This window comes from Sander vitreus, chromosome 9 (assembly GCF_031162955.1).
Source record: "Sander vitreus isolate 19-12246 chromosome 9, sanVit1, whole genome shotgun sequence".
In the NCBI taxonomy this organism is placed as follows: Eukaryota; Metazoa; Chordata; class Actinopteri; order Perciformes; family Percidae; genus Sander; species Sander vitreus.
Window position 1 is genome coordinate 11161368 of NC_135863.1, and position 18133 is coordinate 11179500.

At 39.5% G+C, this 18133-nt stretch overlaps 1 protein-coding gene across 2 annotated transcripts; it reads left to right on the forward strand.

Moving 5' to 3' along the window:
- The first annotated feature begins 3248 nt into the window (after positions 1 to 3248).
- On the forward strand, positions 3249 to 17614 carry slc5a5 (solute carrier family 5 member 5). 2 transcript variants are annotated; one of them, XM_078258745.1, is made up of 16 exons: positions 3249 to 3543; positions 5124 to 5511; positions 5971 to 6036; positions 6217 to 6268; positions 7538 to 7605; positions 10122 to 10237; positions 11093 to 11233; positions 11633 to 11762; positions 12457 to 12545; positions 13007 to 13119; positions 13411 to 13481; positions 13648 to 13734; positions 14559 to 14761; positions 15253 to 15350; positions 15598 to 15683; positions 17135 to 17614. In XM_078258745.1, exons 2-16 carry the CDS (start codon positions 5164 to 5166, stop codon positions 17201 to 17203), a joined length of 1737 nt encoding a protein of 578 aa, XP_078114871.1. In that variant the 5' UTR covers positions 3249 to 3543; positions 5124 to 5163; the 3' UTR covers positions 17204 to 17614. The 2 variants fall into 2 exon arrangements, with proteins under 2 accessions (XP_078114871.1, XP_078114870.1); XM_078258744.1 differs by having other exon boundaries at positions 3251 to 3543; positions 10083 to 10237.
- The last annotated feature ends 519 nt before the right edge of the window (positions 17615 to 18133 follow it).

Consider the following 18133-nt stretch of genomic DNA (forward strand, 5'->3'; position numbering starts at 1 on the left):
GATTGAAGTGAGCACATGGGGCATAAATGGATGCAGAAAAAGGTAGAAATAGGTGCAGAAAAATTCACGAGTTTGCACAAAATGAAGTGTTTAATGCTCAAAATTTTCTTTGCCTTTGAGTTGCCAGGCCAGTAGTGATTAGGCCAAATGTTTGTGCCATCTAACTAACATCTACAAACTGGGCAGCTGAAATGAACATACACTGGCTATCAACAAGCTGGGCAAGCCAAACGCCATTTTTGTGATCTGCTCTGAATGTCTTCAATTCCTAGAAATGCCCCTGCGCACACGTACATATCTTTCATATCCAGGTGCTGAGTTCAAATAAATTCATAGACATGATTTGGGGGGAATGACAGAAAAAACAACAAATTGAAGTAAAGTAAGAGAGGTATCCGCTATATTAAAACACATAAGGCAGCAAGCAGAGTCACAATTAGCACATTTTTCTATGAAGCCACAAATCCAATTAGACCAAAATCTCTCAAAAAAGTCTTAAAATCCTAAAAATGCAATCTCCCACAGTTAAAGACTCCTGCATTGAATCAATAACCTTCAGTAAAACTGTCACCAGTGCTGATATGCAAGCCCAAATGGAATCTGCAGAACAGTTTTCAGCGATGATCCAGAACAAAATTATGCGGAACTTAGCAAATTTAGCAGATTTATGTTTTCTGCTTGTGGTGGAGATGTGAAATTAAACTGTGTGATGAGTTTAATTAAATTTTTTTTTTTTAATCTACTTCCCCAGATGTGGCCCTGCTATTATGGTACATTCAATGACTGCTGTCATGAGGGAAGACATTCATTTAATGCAAATCTAGTGAAAGCAAATGCAGTTCAGTGCAGAAATGTACTCATCTGACATGACACAGAAAAGAGAACCAGCTGACAACTGCGGTTTCCCTGTTCAGCACTGAGGGTTTTAGCAGTTTCCTGTTGTAGCTGTTAGCAGTAACCTAGTCTAAACTGCAAACATTTTAATGTTCCATTAATTACAGATTTTTTTCTTCAGTTTTTATATATTTGTAAATTTCAAGGTACACATTAAATGATAGTTTTGGTAAACCTTTACTGACACACCATCCACAGTCTTAATCAGACATTAAAACCAATGTCTATAGGCTATACACTTTTCTAACTTCTTCTGCAGTTTAATCAACTTCTCCTTTGTCTATCTGCTCAGTGTGATTCAAAGAGTAATTGTTTAGCTAGAATTTGGCTAATTACTCAGCTTCCGGCACAGATTTAGATTTTTGAAGAGAGTGACGCAACATGGAAGCAGGGGTGTCGGACTTCGGGGGTGGAAAGGGGAATGAGTACCCAGGGCCCTCATGTGAGGAGGGCCCAAAAAGATGCTAGAATGAATAGCTGTGGATGTGGGGAGGGGCCCATAGATAATGCCTTTCTACAAGGCCCAAGATTTTGTGCTACACCCCTGCATGGAAGCAACATATTTAGATTGTTTGTGGGGCGTTGAGTATCGTGACAGTGGATGAGTTGATTATGATGCAGGAGTAGATTGAGATGTTTCTGTGGACATTTAAATACTTTTTTACCCTAAAAATATGTCACCAATTCAGGCTTGAAATTTTTGCACCGCACTACAGCCATGCTAGCACCTCTGTGAGGCTGTACCACACAGTGGCGCATTAAGCTAAATGTTAACATACTGATGTTTAGCAGGTGTAATGTAGCATGTTAGCATGATGGTAATGTCATTACTTTTGCAGGTATTTAGACAGGGTTTTCCCTGGGTTTTTAGAGTGCTTAGGTGCAAATCACATCATACACTTATTTGCATATTGGTGACGTCAATGTGCAATTATGCATAGATTTTAGTGGTTGTCGAGAGAGAGAGATCACTAAAGCAAAACTTGGAGGAGTGGCTTGTCACTAAAATAGAATAGCTGGTCCACCTTAAAGGTCAGCCCACCTTAAATTAGTGAGCCTGTGCTGTTGCTAGCCCCGTGGCTAATAGTATGTTCTATTTGTACTCGGAAGTCGGATTTTCCGAGGTCAAAGTCGGAAACATGCCCCCTGACCTCGGATTTCCGAGATCGGAACTCGGACAACCTTGCAGTACCCCAAGCTCAAATTCCAACATGGATGCCCAGTGCATCCAACAGTTGTGAAAGCTGTACTGACTTATTTGTGTCTCACAATCCTGTCCAACTTCTATCTGTGGACATGTAAATAGCATTATCACATATTATCACAAAAAATAGCATTATGCATTATCAACTGGTATTACTAACAATGGCTAACCTGGCTAGAGCCTACCCACCATAAAAAAAATCTGACTTGTAAATGGAACGCGTTCAACTTGGGTGTGACGTCATTCCCAGCTCCGGCTTCCGACTTCCGAGGTAAATGGAATGCACTATAACCCCCTTCACTTTAACCAGCAGGTAGCAAGCAAGACACGGGAACAAGTGTCATTGTTGGACCTAGTAGGCGATGAAGACTGGTCCGATCCATTTTTTCCACAACAGTACAACATCCAGGTATTTTTGGCATACTATAGTTTTTGCTTGTGTTTGCATACTGAATACGACATGGTACCTATCATATCATCTCATCTCACTTGTTTGGCCTAATAGGCCACATACATGATGCTGCCTTATCATTTTGCTGGAGCTTGTTGGGGCTTTACTGAGAGAAGACTGCAGATGCAACTGAGGGCTGAAATAAGCACCTACACTGCATAAATAATTTAGTTATATTTTTTTATTTATACAGTTAATATCCCCCCAAAAAGGTGCTAGAATTGAGCATCCATCAAAGCAGTAAAGCACAGTGCTATTTGTGGTGCAAATTCCCCATTATCTACCCCTTAAGTATCAGGTATCTATCACGTATCAGGAGGGTTAGTGCGTTAACAGAGGTTTACATAGCATTTTTATTTTTGTTTGTTTTACTGTTTGTTTTACTACCATTACTACAGACAATAACAGTGCAATAACCCATGTATACTTCTATATACGTCTTTATACTTAATTGTGTCCCCACCACTTCAGAAATACAGAGAGTTGTGTGGAGCTAGATAGTCTTAATTAGCTTTGTAGCAACTCTTTTGGCAATGGCTTGAATGTAACAGATGTTCATTAATATCAAAACGTTACGCACTAAAGCTTTAAATGTGAATATTTGAATCTTTTCTTAGTTTTCTGATAGTAAACTGAATACCTCCATTTTCTATCTTCCTCACACACCACACACACACACACACACACACACACACACACACACACACACACACACACACACACACACACACACACACTGGGGTCATGTGCTGCAGAAAGGAGGCTCCAGTAGTCCCCTGCGCTCCTCAAAATGAGACACTTGAACATCATTTTCCTTTTGGTCATACACTGTAAACACCCAACTATGCAAACTCCCTGACAAACTCCCAAGGGAACTTTCACGGTGTGCGCACGTCTTACGCACATAGTAAAGAAGGTGTTTCAAGGCGAAGCAGCTGCTGAGGAGTGAGGAAGACTGTCAGCACATTCCAGTGGAAGCAACGGGACTGAAGTGGTGAGTCTTTTGAAATTTTAATTCAACTTTCTGATTAGAAAAAAAATTGCAGATTTATCTTCAGTAGCATGTAACTTTCAACTTGTCTTTCTTATTTACTGCAACTTTAAAAACTCTAAGAATGTGATATGTAACATTTTAGCTGCAGTACTCTTAATCCAATGTACTCTGAATATGACACATTTATAGAGGTTATAACCTTTATACATGTGTCATATTCAGAGTACATAGGCTACATATTATAGAGTATTCACAATAATATCACCTAAAATTAATTTACTTAGGCTAATTGAAAGGATATTGTGGTAGGAGCATACTTACATAGTATAGCTTGCCCCCCTATTAAGTGCAAAACACACAACCTTTGGTTACGCTTAGAAAAATATATTGAGAATTAGAAAAACAAAGTAATTATAAATCTTTTTTTTTCTTCTTTACAAGAAAAATTAACAGGATAAATTTAAGTTACAATGTCTATGTGGTAAATGGAATACATCTATAGCAATTTACCTCTCATTCACACACCGATGCATGGAGGTTCCGGCCTGAACATCAGGAGCACTTTGGGATTCAGTGTATTACACTTTGACATGTGGAGAGGAGGACGGGGAATCAAACAGCCAACCTTGTTGAATTAGTGAACAACCCCCTTTTCCTTCTGAGCCACAGGAACAGACACTAAATTACATTAATTAACAATTATGTAATGTTATTCTTTTACACTACTACTCAAAGTAGTAAAATCCCCAGTAATAATATTAAAAAGTGTTACATGCAGTGAAATCTATATCCATGACGTTCCACTCCCGGGATTGCTCTGTTGCCGACAAAAAATCCGCCGGATTTCACTCATTTAGGCTGGATATCCGTTGCCTTGGGCTTCCTTTGTGTTGGTATTTTAAACTCCGGCCGATTTATGAGGACTATGACTTATCTCTTCTCAGATCTTTGCAGGGTAAATCCAGACAGCTAGCTAGACTATCTGTCCAATCTGGGCTTTCTATTGCACGACTAAAACAACATTTAAACGTACACGTTCCACCAAAACAACATCCTTCCGAGGCTATTTTGCAGTGGCATCGCGGCTTTTCCCGGTGCTTAGCGCCGCCCAAGACAATTGGGATTGGTTTAAAGAAATGCCAATAAACCAGAGCACGTTTTCCTCCCATCCCCGAATGCTATGTGGAGTAGCCAGACCCTTCTCCAGCGCGCTTTGGAGGAGGGTCTGGCAAAGCAAGACTACATGCAGTGATACCCCTCTTTTGCTTTTTACCACTAACTGTCAATTCTACGGTTATCACTTTTTTTTTTGTTTTGTTTGTATAGGGACATGAATGTAAACCAATGCTACACACCATTTGTAGCCTAAGCCAATTTGCAATGGCCATCCCTAGATGGGCCTTTAAACACACAAAACTCAATAAGAAAATACAAAAAAACCCAATACAAGACACATACTAATACAATAAAGCACCATAGAACAAAACGCACCAAATAATTCATGACTACATGAATGATCCCTCTTCAAAAACATATATGCCATTTTATGGTCACTAATTGATTCTGATTCACACTGACAGATCAACCAATCTACAAGGCAGAGGGCATCAAATAAAGATAATGGAAGAGCAGTTTGCAGGCTTCGTTCTAGCCGACTACGCAGTCTTTGCTGCCATGTTGTCCGTTTCTATGGCCATCGGACTCTTCCATGCCCTGAAGAAGAGGCCAGGGGGAGCCACTGCTGATGACTTCTTCACCGGGGGTCGGAGCATGTCGGCAGTGCCTGTTGGGCTGTCGCTCTGTGCCAGTTTTATGTCAGCAGTCCAGGTTATAGGTGTTCCCGCTGAGGCTTCTCGCTATGGCTTTAAATTCCTCTACATGTGCCTCGGACAAAGCATCAACTCCCTGCTGACAGCTTACCTCTTCCTGCCAGTTTTCTTTCGACTGGGCATCACCAGCACCAATCAGGTCACAATGACCTTCCAGTTATTGTCGTTATTGACAGGAGCATCATGTTAACAATGTGTACTAGTGAAAAATATGTATTTCAGTTTCATGTGACCTGTTTGCAAAGATCTAAAGAGTTAGACATATAATGTTAGAATTTGATGGTAGTGGTTAAAGGTTTTTGGACCAAACTATATAAAAAGCAGACTTCTCAGGAGAATTATAAGAGACAACAGTTTGATTTGAGGGTTTAAACTTAACTTACTGAACACAAAATAATTAAGCATTAAAATACTCAAGGTAAGAGTAAGTATTTCTAGCCAATCATAGCGTAGAAAGAGGGTCAGGATTTCTCTGTCACAATGTTGAAATGCACCTGTGGGTCTAATGTGTGGGATGAATATAAGAGGTGAGGAAGGATGAGGGATGTGTGCAGAGATACTCTGCTGTATTGTAACTCTAGCCATCTGCCTGTCACAGTATCTGAAGATGAGATTTGGCAGAGGGATGCAGCTGTTGGGGAGTGTCCAGTTTCTGGTGGCAACGGTAAAACAAGATGTTCTCTGATCCAAGTCAATGTTTTATTCAGTGTTTTTCAAGAGGGTGTCACATTGAGAGAACAATTATTGTGCTAATATTTGCTTTGGCTCAGATTCACAAACCAAGCATCACCTGTAAAACTTTATGTCACTGTGTTTGCTAAATTCCTTGTTTCATTTTCCCCAGCTGCTTTACACAGGAATTGTCATCTACGCACCTGCCTTGATCCTCAACCAAGGTAGGAGAGATGACCGAGTATTAAAAAATACCTTGTCATTCAATATCAAATTTCAATACCTAAGGAGTAAATTACCTCAGCATCAGTGAGCCAATAAGCATGCAGAATGCTTTTCCCAAGATCTAATAATGCTTGTGATTGATTGGCTGTCTACAAGTTGTAAAAGCATGCAGAAAAAACTCTGTTATGCACAGAGACGGGGGCTCACGAGTGTGTGTTGGTGTATTTTGAGAGGCTTAACTACAGTGTGAAAGTGCAAAAGAGCTGAAAAATGTGTACCATAATGGGCAATGTTGTCATTTTCTTTTTGTTAAAATGGATTTTATAAAATTGGCATTAAAAAAAGTATTTTTCATGAACCAGGTTCGAAGTCACAGTAACGGTATTGACAATTTTTGAACAATACCCAGCCCTATAGTCTGTATGCATTAATTGGATGTTTTCATTAATTTGGCATTTCGGTTATAATTTCCACAACTCTGATGTTTGGTCCATCATTCACAAATACAAAGTAATACATGATTTTCTCCCTAAATTCACAACTTCATCACACGTATGAGAATAACATCTAAGACCTGGTAAGGTAAATCTGTGGGAACAGATCCACCGCATTCTTTACGCAAATATTGTGCTTTTCACTCCACCACATATGTTTTTAAAGCTTTAGTTACACTTTGCAAAGTCAGATTATTAATACAAAATATAATCAACTAATAAATTGTGATGTATTTTCATGGATTAAGCTACCCGTCAGTATTTAAAGTAATTGAAATTAGCTCCACCTTTACCAGTTGCAACAATGCATCTAATTATTATCATCTTAAAAGGCACTTTCTGCTTGGTACCTACAATATATTAAGTAAACATCACACTCTTCTTTGGGACTATATAATTAGCTTGCTGGCAGTAATGTACTTTCAGGTTGGTATACATGCTTAGCAAACAACCACACAAAAGTTTAACCTCATTACAGCTTCATCTAAATGGTTTACATATTCTATAAAGAAAGTTAAAATAAACAATTTTATTTTTAGAATTGCTGCAGGGAGAACGGTTTATACTTGCCAAACTTTTCCAGTTGGGGCTTTTGACATCACACATTGTGATGTCAATTGAAATATGTGATCAAAACTATTCAGAGTCATTAGAGTGTGGTGAATGCTGTTAAAACACTGTTAATGACTAGTCGTGTTCTATAGTTTAAGAATAAGGTGGTAAATTAGGCGATATTCCATGTTAACACATTAATACTGTGGGTTGTTTTTTTAGCTACTGGACTCAATATGTGGGTATCTCTGTTTTCTACTGGGACCATTTGCACCCTGTACACCACACTGGTAAGGAAATATTTCTTTCCATCTCATCAAAGCTGCATGGCCCTTAGGGGAGACACTCTTAAACAGACTCTTCTGATTTCTGTCAAGATTTAAATGTACATCCAGAAATGCATAATGGCAGGAGTCCCAATGCTTTTAAAACAGGCTTCACGTTTGCAGTGATTTTGTCACTCTACCCATTAAAGATTTAGCAGTGCATGCCAGCAGTATGGTCAATGCTACCGTGACTTCTAAAGCTGCTGACACACCAGGGAGATCATTGGCATAGTTGGGCCGTGAGTCCTGCACCGTCGCCACTAGTCAACAAGTCCTCCTTATTCCTACCCTCTAATACAACCCACAGGAGCGTTTCAAATTAGCACCTCTAGTGCTGGGTGGAAATACAACCTTTTCAGAGAATGTAACAGTTGCAGTTTTAAACACGTCATTAACTTTGTGAAATGGTCACAGTGTGGTTAGGTTTAGGCACAAAATCTACTGGGTTATGTTTAGGCACCAACACTAATTAGTTACGTTTAGAACAAACAACTTATGTGGGCGTTTTCCGGGGGGAGGACAGTCTACACTAATCGACCCTTGTTGGCCTTTTTTTGGCCAATTCAACTCTTCTGATTGTTCATCTTCATCTCATCTGATCAATCCAATATGTGATATAGAGCTGTCAAAACAGGCCAAAAATGGGGTGACCTCTTAGCCTGGTCCTACCATACTCTCGTACATTTTATTTGTACAGAGAGTCTGGCCTCTCTCCATTGACAAGTGTTAACTTCCTTGAAGGCGGGTACTCTGTTGAAGTTTAAAACTATTGGATCTGCCCAGAGCCACTCTGGATCTGCCATGACCAATCGCTAACGTTTGGTCGTGATGTATGTCATGCGCATGTGCAACAAGAGGGGAGACCGACAACAACTATCGGCTTATATTTAGCATTAGCATCGCTAGCGTTAGCCTTAGCCAACTCCTTCACCACTAACGGAGCGAGCTGGAAATCAAACTTTTCCTGAACCTCGTGGGGAGGAGGGCCACGACATCATGGCCACCAACACAACTCAGCAAAGATTGTTCTTGCTCGGGCTTTAACTTCTGGATATTCGGCAACATTGCTGCCACAACGGACTGAATGGCTTCGCTCGCATCTTTCTAGTGCACGTCCTCAACGTCATCGTTCTCAGCCACTCCCTCTGTTCGCTGATTGGACATACAAATATTTGACCGGAGAAAACCCAAGAATATACCGCAATCCCAGACGGAGTACTGAAGGGAAATGAAAATTGTGAGTGCGCTCCATGTACAGTAGGCTGCCCTCATTGCCCTTTGCTGCATGTTATCACCTCTCTCCCCCCTTTCCTATCTTTCCACCACCACCTCATGCAAAGGCCGATGAAGTGGTGGGGGGACCGAAACTTTTACAAAGGGATTTTTAAGAAGCCGACAGGAAGCTGGATATGTACAAAAAAAAAACATACTCAGACAAAGGGCACACAATGAAACCATGGAAATACACAAAAAAAACTATATTAAACTGAGGCAAAATAACAAACAGAAGGCACTTTCTTCGTATCTTTCTTCGTATCTAGCTTACATCAAAGATCCTCTTGGAACTATACTGTATTTTCCAATAGGTCTGTGGTTTTCAGGAAATTAATTAGTTCCAATGCTCTTTCTTTTAGATTAGGACCATCATACATCAAAGTTTTTAAGGAAAATATTTTTAATTCCCAACTCACTTAGAGCTTTAATTTAATGTTTGTAATTTTGTACGTCGCAGCCTCAGTAGAACCTTCCCTGCCTCCACTAAAAGCGCCGGGATCGGTATCATCCAGAATGCCCTAGTACATAACCTCAAAGCCCTAGACTGAACCACATCTAACTTATTGCTGCTGATCTGTATGCAAGACACCCATAATCGAAAACTGATCTTATCATAGCTTTATAAATCATCATCATAAGATTATTTCAGCTGTCTGCACCCCAAGAACAACCAGCCAAGCACCCTGAAGGTACTTTTAACCTCTCAGCCTCACTTCATTGGAACCTACCACCTACACAGGTGATTGTAGGGTGAGCTTAACTGAAAGAGCAACATTAACACTCTGGATCCTGAGAAATACCATTACATTTACATAGATCAGTTACTGCTGACATTACTATTTATACATATATGTGCACCCACAACACTAGGCACCCCAGGTAATATAAAATAGATATTATAGATCATTCACTGCAGAACTATCTTACCTACACGTTAGGAGTGCCCATCCCCTCCCTGCTGAAAGGACCAAATCAGGCAAACCGGTTTTTAAACATCTCCTTCAAGTTCTTAACACCCAGACTTCTATGTAGACAATGAAACAAGTGAAACAGTGTAAGTGAAGAATACATCTTACCTTTAATTAATACATGTTTTTTCTTTGTAAAAGTCTCCGATGTTATGGTGTGTTTTCCTGTCTGTCTCTACAATCATCTGTCTGTAACAGGGTGGCATCAAAGCTGTGATCTGGACTGATGTGTTCCAGATTGTTGTCATGTTGTCCGGCTTTGTGGCCATTTTCATCCGCGGCACAGTTCTGGTTGGTGGTCCTGCAGTTGTGCTGGAGATTGCCAAAAATGGATCACGCATTAATTTTAATGAGTAAAAACAGTTATTTCCCCCTTCCATTTTAACACATACATATCTGGATAACCACACATTACTGTGCACAATAAGATGCTCACACCATAGAATGTTATCAGAGTCTACTACAGTTTCTCTGCAATAGTATCAAGTATATTTTGAATGATGATGCATCAATTTAAAATTATATCAGGCTGATATGTAAAAATTGAAAATTAAAATACTATTTTTTACTACTGGTATTGTTCATTCTCAAGTTTTTCCATCCCGGAACAACTGAAAAAGTTTATTCTTGACCTGGGAAACAAACTAACTCAAGGTCCACTTACTAGCTTTTTCTTGAGTTTTTAGAGATTATTTTTTGGGCCTTTGTTCAGAATGTCCTTTGTTCATGTCTTCAGAAAGCTGAAGACATGAAAGGGAAGAGAGAGGGGGAATGACATGCAGCAAAGTGCTGCAGGTTGGAATCGAACCCACAGGCGCTGCGGAAGGGCTGAGCCTCTGTACATGGGGCGCACGCTCAACCAGATGAACTACCCAGGTGCACCTTTTCTTGAGCTTTTAACCACATCTCGCAGTCTTCCTTGGTGGATGGAGTTTGCTGATTTGTCACCAAGAAGGCCCATGATTAATTCCTAAGATGACAACTGAGCAAAAGATTTCAGGTGGTTGTATATGGGGGGAAATTGTAACCCCCATCTCTGCTCAAAGAGTATTTGCATCCAAGAGATGCTGTCAAAAGCTCTGGAAAAAGCTAGTAAGTGGACCCCGTTTTTTGTCACACTATACTTGAACTTAAACTCTATGTGTTGTAATGGAAAGAGGCTGTGAAGAGTGGAGTGTCACTGATTTGTTTGTAATATTTCCAACCAGTTTTGGTATTGACCCGCGGCAGCGCTATACCTTCTGGAGCCTTTCTGTCGGAGGTGCATTGGTTTGGCTGTCCATGTACGGGGTAAACCAAGCTCAAGTCCAGCGCTACATCTCCTGCAGAACAGAAAGAGACGCCAAATGGTGAGTGGAGACCTGTTTGTCATTCAAATAAAGATCTACTGTATCAGTTGTTTTGAACAGCAATTTAAAAGCTTTTGTGAATTGAATTTAGGTTGAGTTTATAAATTGTAGAAAAACAACAATGTAGCATCTGTGACCTACAGGTTTCTAAAGAGACATGCATAGGTGTCATGACAAGTGAAATAACCACGGCACAACAGACCAAGACTCTAATCAATCACGCATGCACAGCCCTAGTCTCGCATTGCCAGACCTATCTCCACAGCGCTGTGTCAGCACCAGAGTATGCTCTGGCTACACTGCATATCTATTCTGGGATAGGGGAAAAATGCTCTGGCTTGTTTGTATTTCTTTTAACCAATCCTGGATCACTATAATGATGTTTGCTTTTGATTGCAGGGCGCTGTTTGTGAACCAAGTGGGTCTGTGTGTCATTGTGAGCAGTGCAGCAACCTGCGGCATCGTCATGTTTGCTTATTACATCAACTGTGATCCACTGAAGTCTGGGAGGATTTCTGTCCCCGATCTGGTACCCAAGACACTCATAGTGATCCATGACAAGAGCATGATGCTGTGTCGGGTTCAAATGACACTGGGTTTTTAAAGCTGTTAAAAGAGAAACATCTGTAATTTTAGGGGTTTCTTTGCCAAATTCTCCATCATCCATAATTTTAAGTTTTTTATTTTTAACCTTTATTTATCCAGGCAAGTCAATTGAGAACAAATTCTCATTTACAACGACGACCTGTCACATTCACACATTCATACCTGGAAGCTGCCCAGTACAACCACAGTATAATCTGCTGGCCACTGAGCAGCTCCACTGGAGCAGTTGGGGTTAAGGGCCTTACTAAAGGGCACCTCAGTGGTGATAATAAGGGAGGGACAAGCACTGCTCTTTCAGTTTCCCCATCCAGATTTTATTCTGCTGCTCTGGCGATTGAACCGGCAACCTACGGGCCCATGCTCGCTTCTTTAACCTTTAGGCCACCACTGCCCGGTTATGAAGTCTGACTGGGCTGAAGTGTATTTTATAGATTGTAAACAGGATTAAAAAAAAGTTACTTTTATTGGTTGGTGACTCAACTAATTTACAGAATGAATCAGATTTTATTCAATAAAAAACAAGTGGAAATAATTTATTTTTCCAACACAGATATTTATTTCTTCATTGCCTCTCTCTCTCTCTCTCTCTCTCTCTCTCTCTCTTTTGTCTGATGAAGTATATGCCGTACTTTGTGTTGGAAATATTCCGAGATCACCCTGGATTTTCAGGTCTTTTCCTTGCCTGTGCATACAGCGGGACTCTGAGGTATTTGGAATAAGAACATTTACTTAATTATATATAATTTATGCAACTTCCTACTTCTACTCAGAGGGAAATATTTTACTTTGTACTCCATTACTTGTTGAACAAGTACTTTTCTGAAGTGGGATTTTGAATGAAGGACTGTGACTTGTAATAGAGTATATTTTTATACTTTTGAGTTGGTACTTTTACTTAAACAAACAATATGAGTAAGTATTCTACCACTGCAGGGAACAAATTCCAGCCCATTATAGCCACAATGTGTAGAGTTTGGAATTTTCTATAATTTAGCAGCCTCTAGTGGAAGTCTTATTGGCTCTATTTTTGGTACAGTATCATGATTTAATACCTGTATTTAGTAATTACCAAGATAAATGTATTTTTCTTTAGAACTTTTAAAGTAATACTTTGTGTAGTTTCAAGCTGCTGATGTGGAATAACTGTTGACCACGTCTTTTTCACAGCACAGCCTCCACAAGTATCAATGCAATGGCTGCAGTAACAATGGAGGATCTGCTGCGACCTCACCTGCGCCACATGACCCAGAAGAAATTGATACTTGTTTCCAAAGGACTGTGTAGGTCAATTCTCAACAAAAACATCCACTTAATTAAGTTGTTTTACTCTTGTATGAATTCTTATAACCACTTTTCTTTTAAAACAAACAGACAATCATGGTATAAGGCAGAAAACTAATTTGATTTATACTAGCACCATTACTTTTTGGAGTACAAATCATATTATATCATCATTATATCATCATTTCATCACATTTCATATTTTACATCGGCCCAGCAGATGGATGGATACCACTTCCTGTTGTTATATTTGAGAACTTTTGGAACTTTTAATCTCTTTTCTCTTTTAGCGTTCTTGTACGGTGTTGGTTGTATCACCATGGCTGCTCTCTCCTCCTTCCTGGACTGGGGAGTTCTTCAGGTATAATACCTAAATGTTATTTAATCCATTTATGACTATAATAGTAAATTAGAAATGGTTCTGAACTGAACTAGTTCAAGTACAAGATTTACTTTGTATTCTGTAATAAAGTCTTAGTGATGTGTTTGATTGCTTTTCCAAAGCTGCCTTTGTCTTCTCTATTCAGGGTTCGTTCACTGTCATGGGTGTGGTCAGCGGTCCATTACTGGGCGTATTCATTTTGGGAATGTTTGTTCCAGCAACAAACAGGCTGGTGGGTGATTTTTTTCTGTGTTGTTCACCGTAGTTCATTTGTTGACTAACTTGTTCAGGAAAACCTATAAGAAATATGGACATTCCTTAAATCCTTAAGTGTGGTAAAAGCCAGTAGCTTTGGATTGAAGAATCTTGAGCCTTAGAAGAATGTCTTATAAGTTTTGGAAACTTTGGTTTCCTTTTTTTCAGACACAAAACTTCTTGCATGATATATCACATAAATTATAGAAAGGATCTTATGGGATTCATTCTGTCAGAGCTTCAGCTTTAAATCCAACTTAACAATTGATGTTAACAGCCCCCTCTCCCTTCATAAATGATCTCCCATCATGTGGACATTGCATAAGAAGGCCAAAACAGTGCTTCTATCTATCTTGAAAGCTTTGCACTTTCCACGTCCTTCTTGTGAGAAAACTTTTAGTAGAGCTGTTTCTGCATATTGTCCCGTTAACGAGACAGTTTTTTAGTCTTTCGGTCTTTCCTCAGCAGTCTGTTATCAACATCAAGAAGTAATTTCATGACTGCTTTCACTGATGTTAGGTGGTACTGATTTATATCATTTTATGTTAGGTGTGTTGTGAGATTATCAAGGTTGTTTTTTTTTTTTTATAAAAAGTTGATCATTATATAAGGACAGGTCTTACCTTTCCATGTGAAATGTCTCATTTTGCAACAAAACTCTTCCAAAGTATGTTATGTAAACATTTGCTTACAGACCCAACCTCAAAGAATTAGCACCGACCAAGACCAACTGATGTGTTGCATCCAGTTTGCCTTAAATTCCACCATGTCTTCTGTTTAAAGTCGTACTTGGTCTTTCAGGGGGCGTTCTCAGGAATCTTAGTGGGCTTCTGTGTCTCTCTGTGGCTGGCTGTTGGTTCAACTCTTTACCCACCCAGTGAGGATACCATGGGTGTCCTGCCCAGCTATGCAGGCGAGTGTGGACCCAGCAACGTCACCCTGAACAGCAGCCCCCACCAGGACCAACCCTCCATCTCCCCCCCGCTTCATCCCAATGACCCAGGGTCAGTGAGTTCAACAAAGCCTGCATTGATGGCTTTCTCCTGCGTTATTATGGATCCCACGTAACTTCTAGGCAAGTCCCGCCCTACGAAGCAGCTCGATTGGTTGGGGTTAGGCATTGACCTCGAGTGGTTAAGGTTAGGATAGCTGATTGGTCAGGGGATAGGACCTGAACAAATCGTTACGTTACCTTGCGTTAGCATGGACGCCTGGCCAATAGTAGTGTGTGAATGCTATTGAAGGGCGGGCCTTGCCTCAAAGTTGCGTCCATAATAACGCCTTTCTCCCCCATGTGGTTTACATCGGTTAAAGATGGAGATCAGCATCTATACTCGCAATTTATTTGTACTAAAAGGAATACAAATATAAATGATAAATTAATTCCTTAATGAATGTGGTGATTAATAATGTAGAGTAGTAAAACAACAGACAAAGTCAAAGAATATATACATAATAAAATTATTTTAATGAACCCTTTCTTTTCTAAAACTAGGGGCCTGCTTCACTTGTACTCCATGTCCTACCTCTACTTTGGTGCCATGGCGACTAGTTCAGTTGTGCTAGTTGGGCTGATAGTGAGCTATGCAACAGGTAAGAAGATGACAAATTATGTCACACGATACAATTATGTCATAGGTCACACGATGACAAATTATTCAGAACTGCTTTTAATAAACTACACTGAGTTGCCAGGAATTTAGATTTACCAACCTACATCCAACACAAGCTTCTAATGTTCCTCCATTTTGTATGATTCAACTCTGTTGTCATTTGCGTCTGTTGTTATTTGTTTTGATGAATTGCATTACATTACATTGTTGTTTCTCTCTACACGCAGGACCAACAAAGAGGCATCATATTAAAGAGGGTTTGTTATGGTGGGATCTAAACAAAAAGCAAGTAGAAGTCCCATCAGAGTGCAGAGTAAGTACAGTCCTATATCACAAGCTTATGCGCCTGTTGTTTTATTAGTGTAGATACACCTACAGAATGTAGAAACATTTATAGTAGAACAGGATGAATCAGACATCTTAATGAATATGGGAGATTATCTATGTATTATCTTGGGCTACTTAATAAACTGGACTGTGACCTTATGGGTTCACATTTTTTGAATGGAGTGTACATGCTTTCACCTGAGACTCTTAATGAAGGGTTTTGTTCTGAAAAAGTTATGTATCAATTTTGTAAATTGCACAACAAAATGAATCCCTGCTAAAACTGTTAAACTGTATTATTATTAATATCTCATTCTGTACTGACACTGGTGTGTTGACTTACTGTGTTTGTTTTAAAGGGGACCTATTATATAGCATATTCAGATTCATACTTGTATTTTGTGTTTCTACTAAAACATGTTTACATGCTTTAATTGTTCTCATACTGCCCATGGCTGCTGCACCTGTATTCACCCTCTGTATAAGACTGTCTGTTGGAGCGCCTGTCTCTCCCGAAAAAAGCCCAATCTGCTCTGATTGGTCAGCTTTCCGTATCAACGTTCCTGTTGTTGCTGTCTCCATACAGTTGGTGGCTTCTAGTGCGTTTCATTTGTACTCGGAGGTCGGAATTTCCAAGGTCAAAGTCGGAAACACGCCCCCTGATGTTCCAGCAGTAATGTGAAACGAAATTGGGGAGAAATAAACAACATTGATAGCCAAGATTAAAGCTTCTATGGCGCAAGTATCTACAGTACTTGAGGCAGTAAAGACTGTGCGTTAGCCAAAAAAAAACCCCGCTTCAGTAGCCTGCCTGGAGCAGATGACCAATCATAGCAACCCAGCTCAGAGTTATGTGACACAGAGCCAAGAGTAGAAAAAACATTGAAAGTGTAGCGTCCAGAACATTGGGAAATCTATGGTTTTTGCTCACGGGGCTTTCTCTGAAATACGTTTACCTCATTATTTGAAGCTTTGGTCACGTTTAACATGAAAATCTGACATTGTAACATTATAGATATGACAGAAAATACAGAAAAGCATAATAGGTTCCCTTTAAGACCGGAACAATGTCCAGAAAGTTTCCCTGTCTTATGCACAATGCATGCTGGGATGCGCCACCTATGAGTCAGAATAGCAATAACCAGGTAAAGAAATTAATGAATTAATTATTACTTGCTTATAAACGCATGCAGTTCACAGTTGCAAGCATACTTACATTATAAATATAACGCATGACAGATATGGTAGATAAGTGTATATAGCACCACATCCACAACAACTCTAGAAGGCTTTACCCTACAACTACTACAGTCACAATCAATATAATGTTCAGTGAGTGTGCACCTGGGTATTATTGTTTAGTATAGGCTGTGTGTCAGAGTAACTATATAAGTATTTCTTATTGTTTTAAAGCCAGAATCTTGGTCTTTTTTGCAGGTACTCAAGGCGAAAGATAAACCACCGCTTGTGCCTTTGAGAGACCTGCATAAAGAAGACACAAATTAAGTAGAAGAACCAACAGATGTTGGCAATAATTAATCACCACTAAGAGTTAAGGTGTTGGACGACTGAACTTTTTTTTATTCCAAAAAGCAATGACAGTGGCTTTTCCTCTCCACTGGCAATAAGCATTTTTGTCACTAGTCCATTTTCCCCCCGTTTAACCTCAACTCTTAATTCCTAAAGTTTTCGGACTCCAAACAGTGGTAATGTGACAGGTGGCCTGAGGTAAACTGTGTGCATTAACAGTAATTCAACTCTTGTTTCATGAACTGTAACATTGTAGCAGATACTCCCTAGTACAACTGACAGTAGTATTAGAAGTTTTTATCACTTTTACTATTTGTTTAAGTAGGTTTTACAGTACATGCTTAATGCACAACTTTTATGAAAACAATAAATACAATATATTCCACATTACATGTCTGTGACTACATTCATGCATGAAGTCCTCAGTATGCTGGAAATGGCTGTCAATTGTATGAATGCACTGGGTCATAAACCATTTCCTGTGAGCGTGTCTAGTAAGAAAGTGGTGACTACTGAGATAATGATAGTCAAAACTTCACTCTTTGACTCTTCAAAGGCCTGTGGATGCTTCAGGGACGCCTCCACAGGTAGACAGATCATCAAGATAACTGTTAAGTGCTGGTTCAGGTTTGTTATAAAAAGTAGGTTCTATAGACAAAATCATATTTTTTAAATATAAATTTCAGTTTGCCTTTAAAGAGGGTAACGTGTATATGTACATGATGATTTAAGTCTAAATTAATACCACATTTGACAATTACCTAATGGTTGCTTCTGCATCCTTCACATTCCAGTGTTATATAATGAAACTTTGTTTTTTCAGTTTATAATTTACAGATTTTAACTATGGAATTTTTTTGCATATAAGACCAAAAATACAGTATGGTACATCAAATCGGTAAGTGT

Excerpts from the sequence above, each read along its gene's own strand:
- slc5a5 (XM_078258744.1), top strand. The coding sequence starts at position 5,164 with ATGGAAGAGCAGTTTGCAGGCTTCGTTCTAGCCGACTACGCAGTCTTT. Across the intron at positions 13,482-13,647 it reads TGGACTGGGGAGTTCTTCAG|GGTTCGTTCACTGTCATGGG; the intron begins GTATAATACCTA and ends TTCTCTATTCAG. Across the intron at positions 15,684-17,134 it reads AAGTCCCATCAGAGTGCAGA|GTACTCAAGGCGAAAGATAA; the intron begins GTAAGTACAGTC and ends TCTTTTTTGCAG.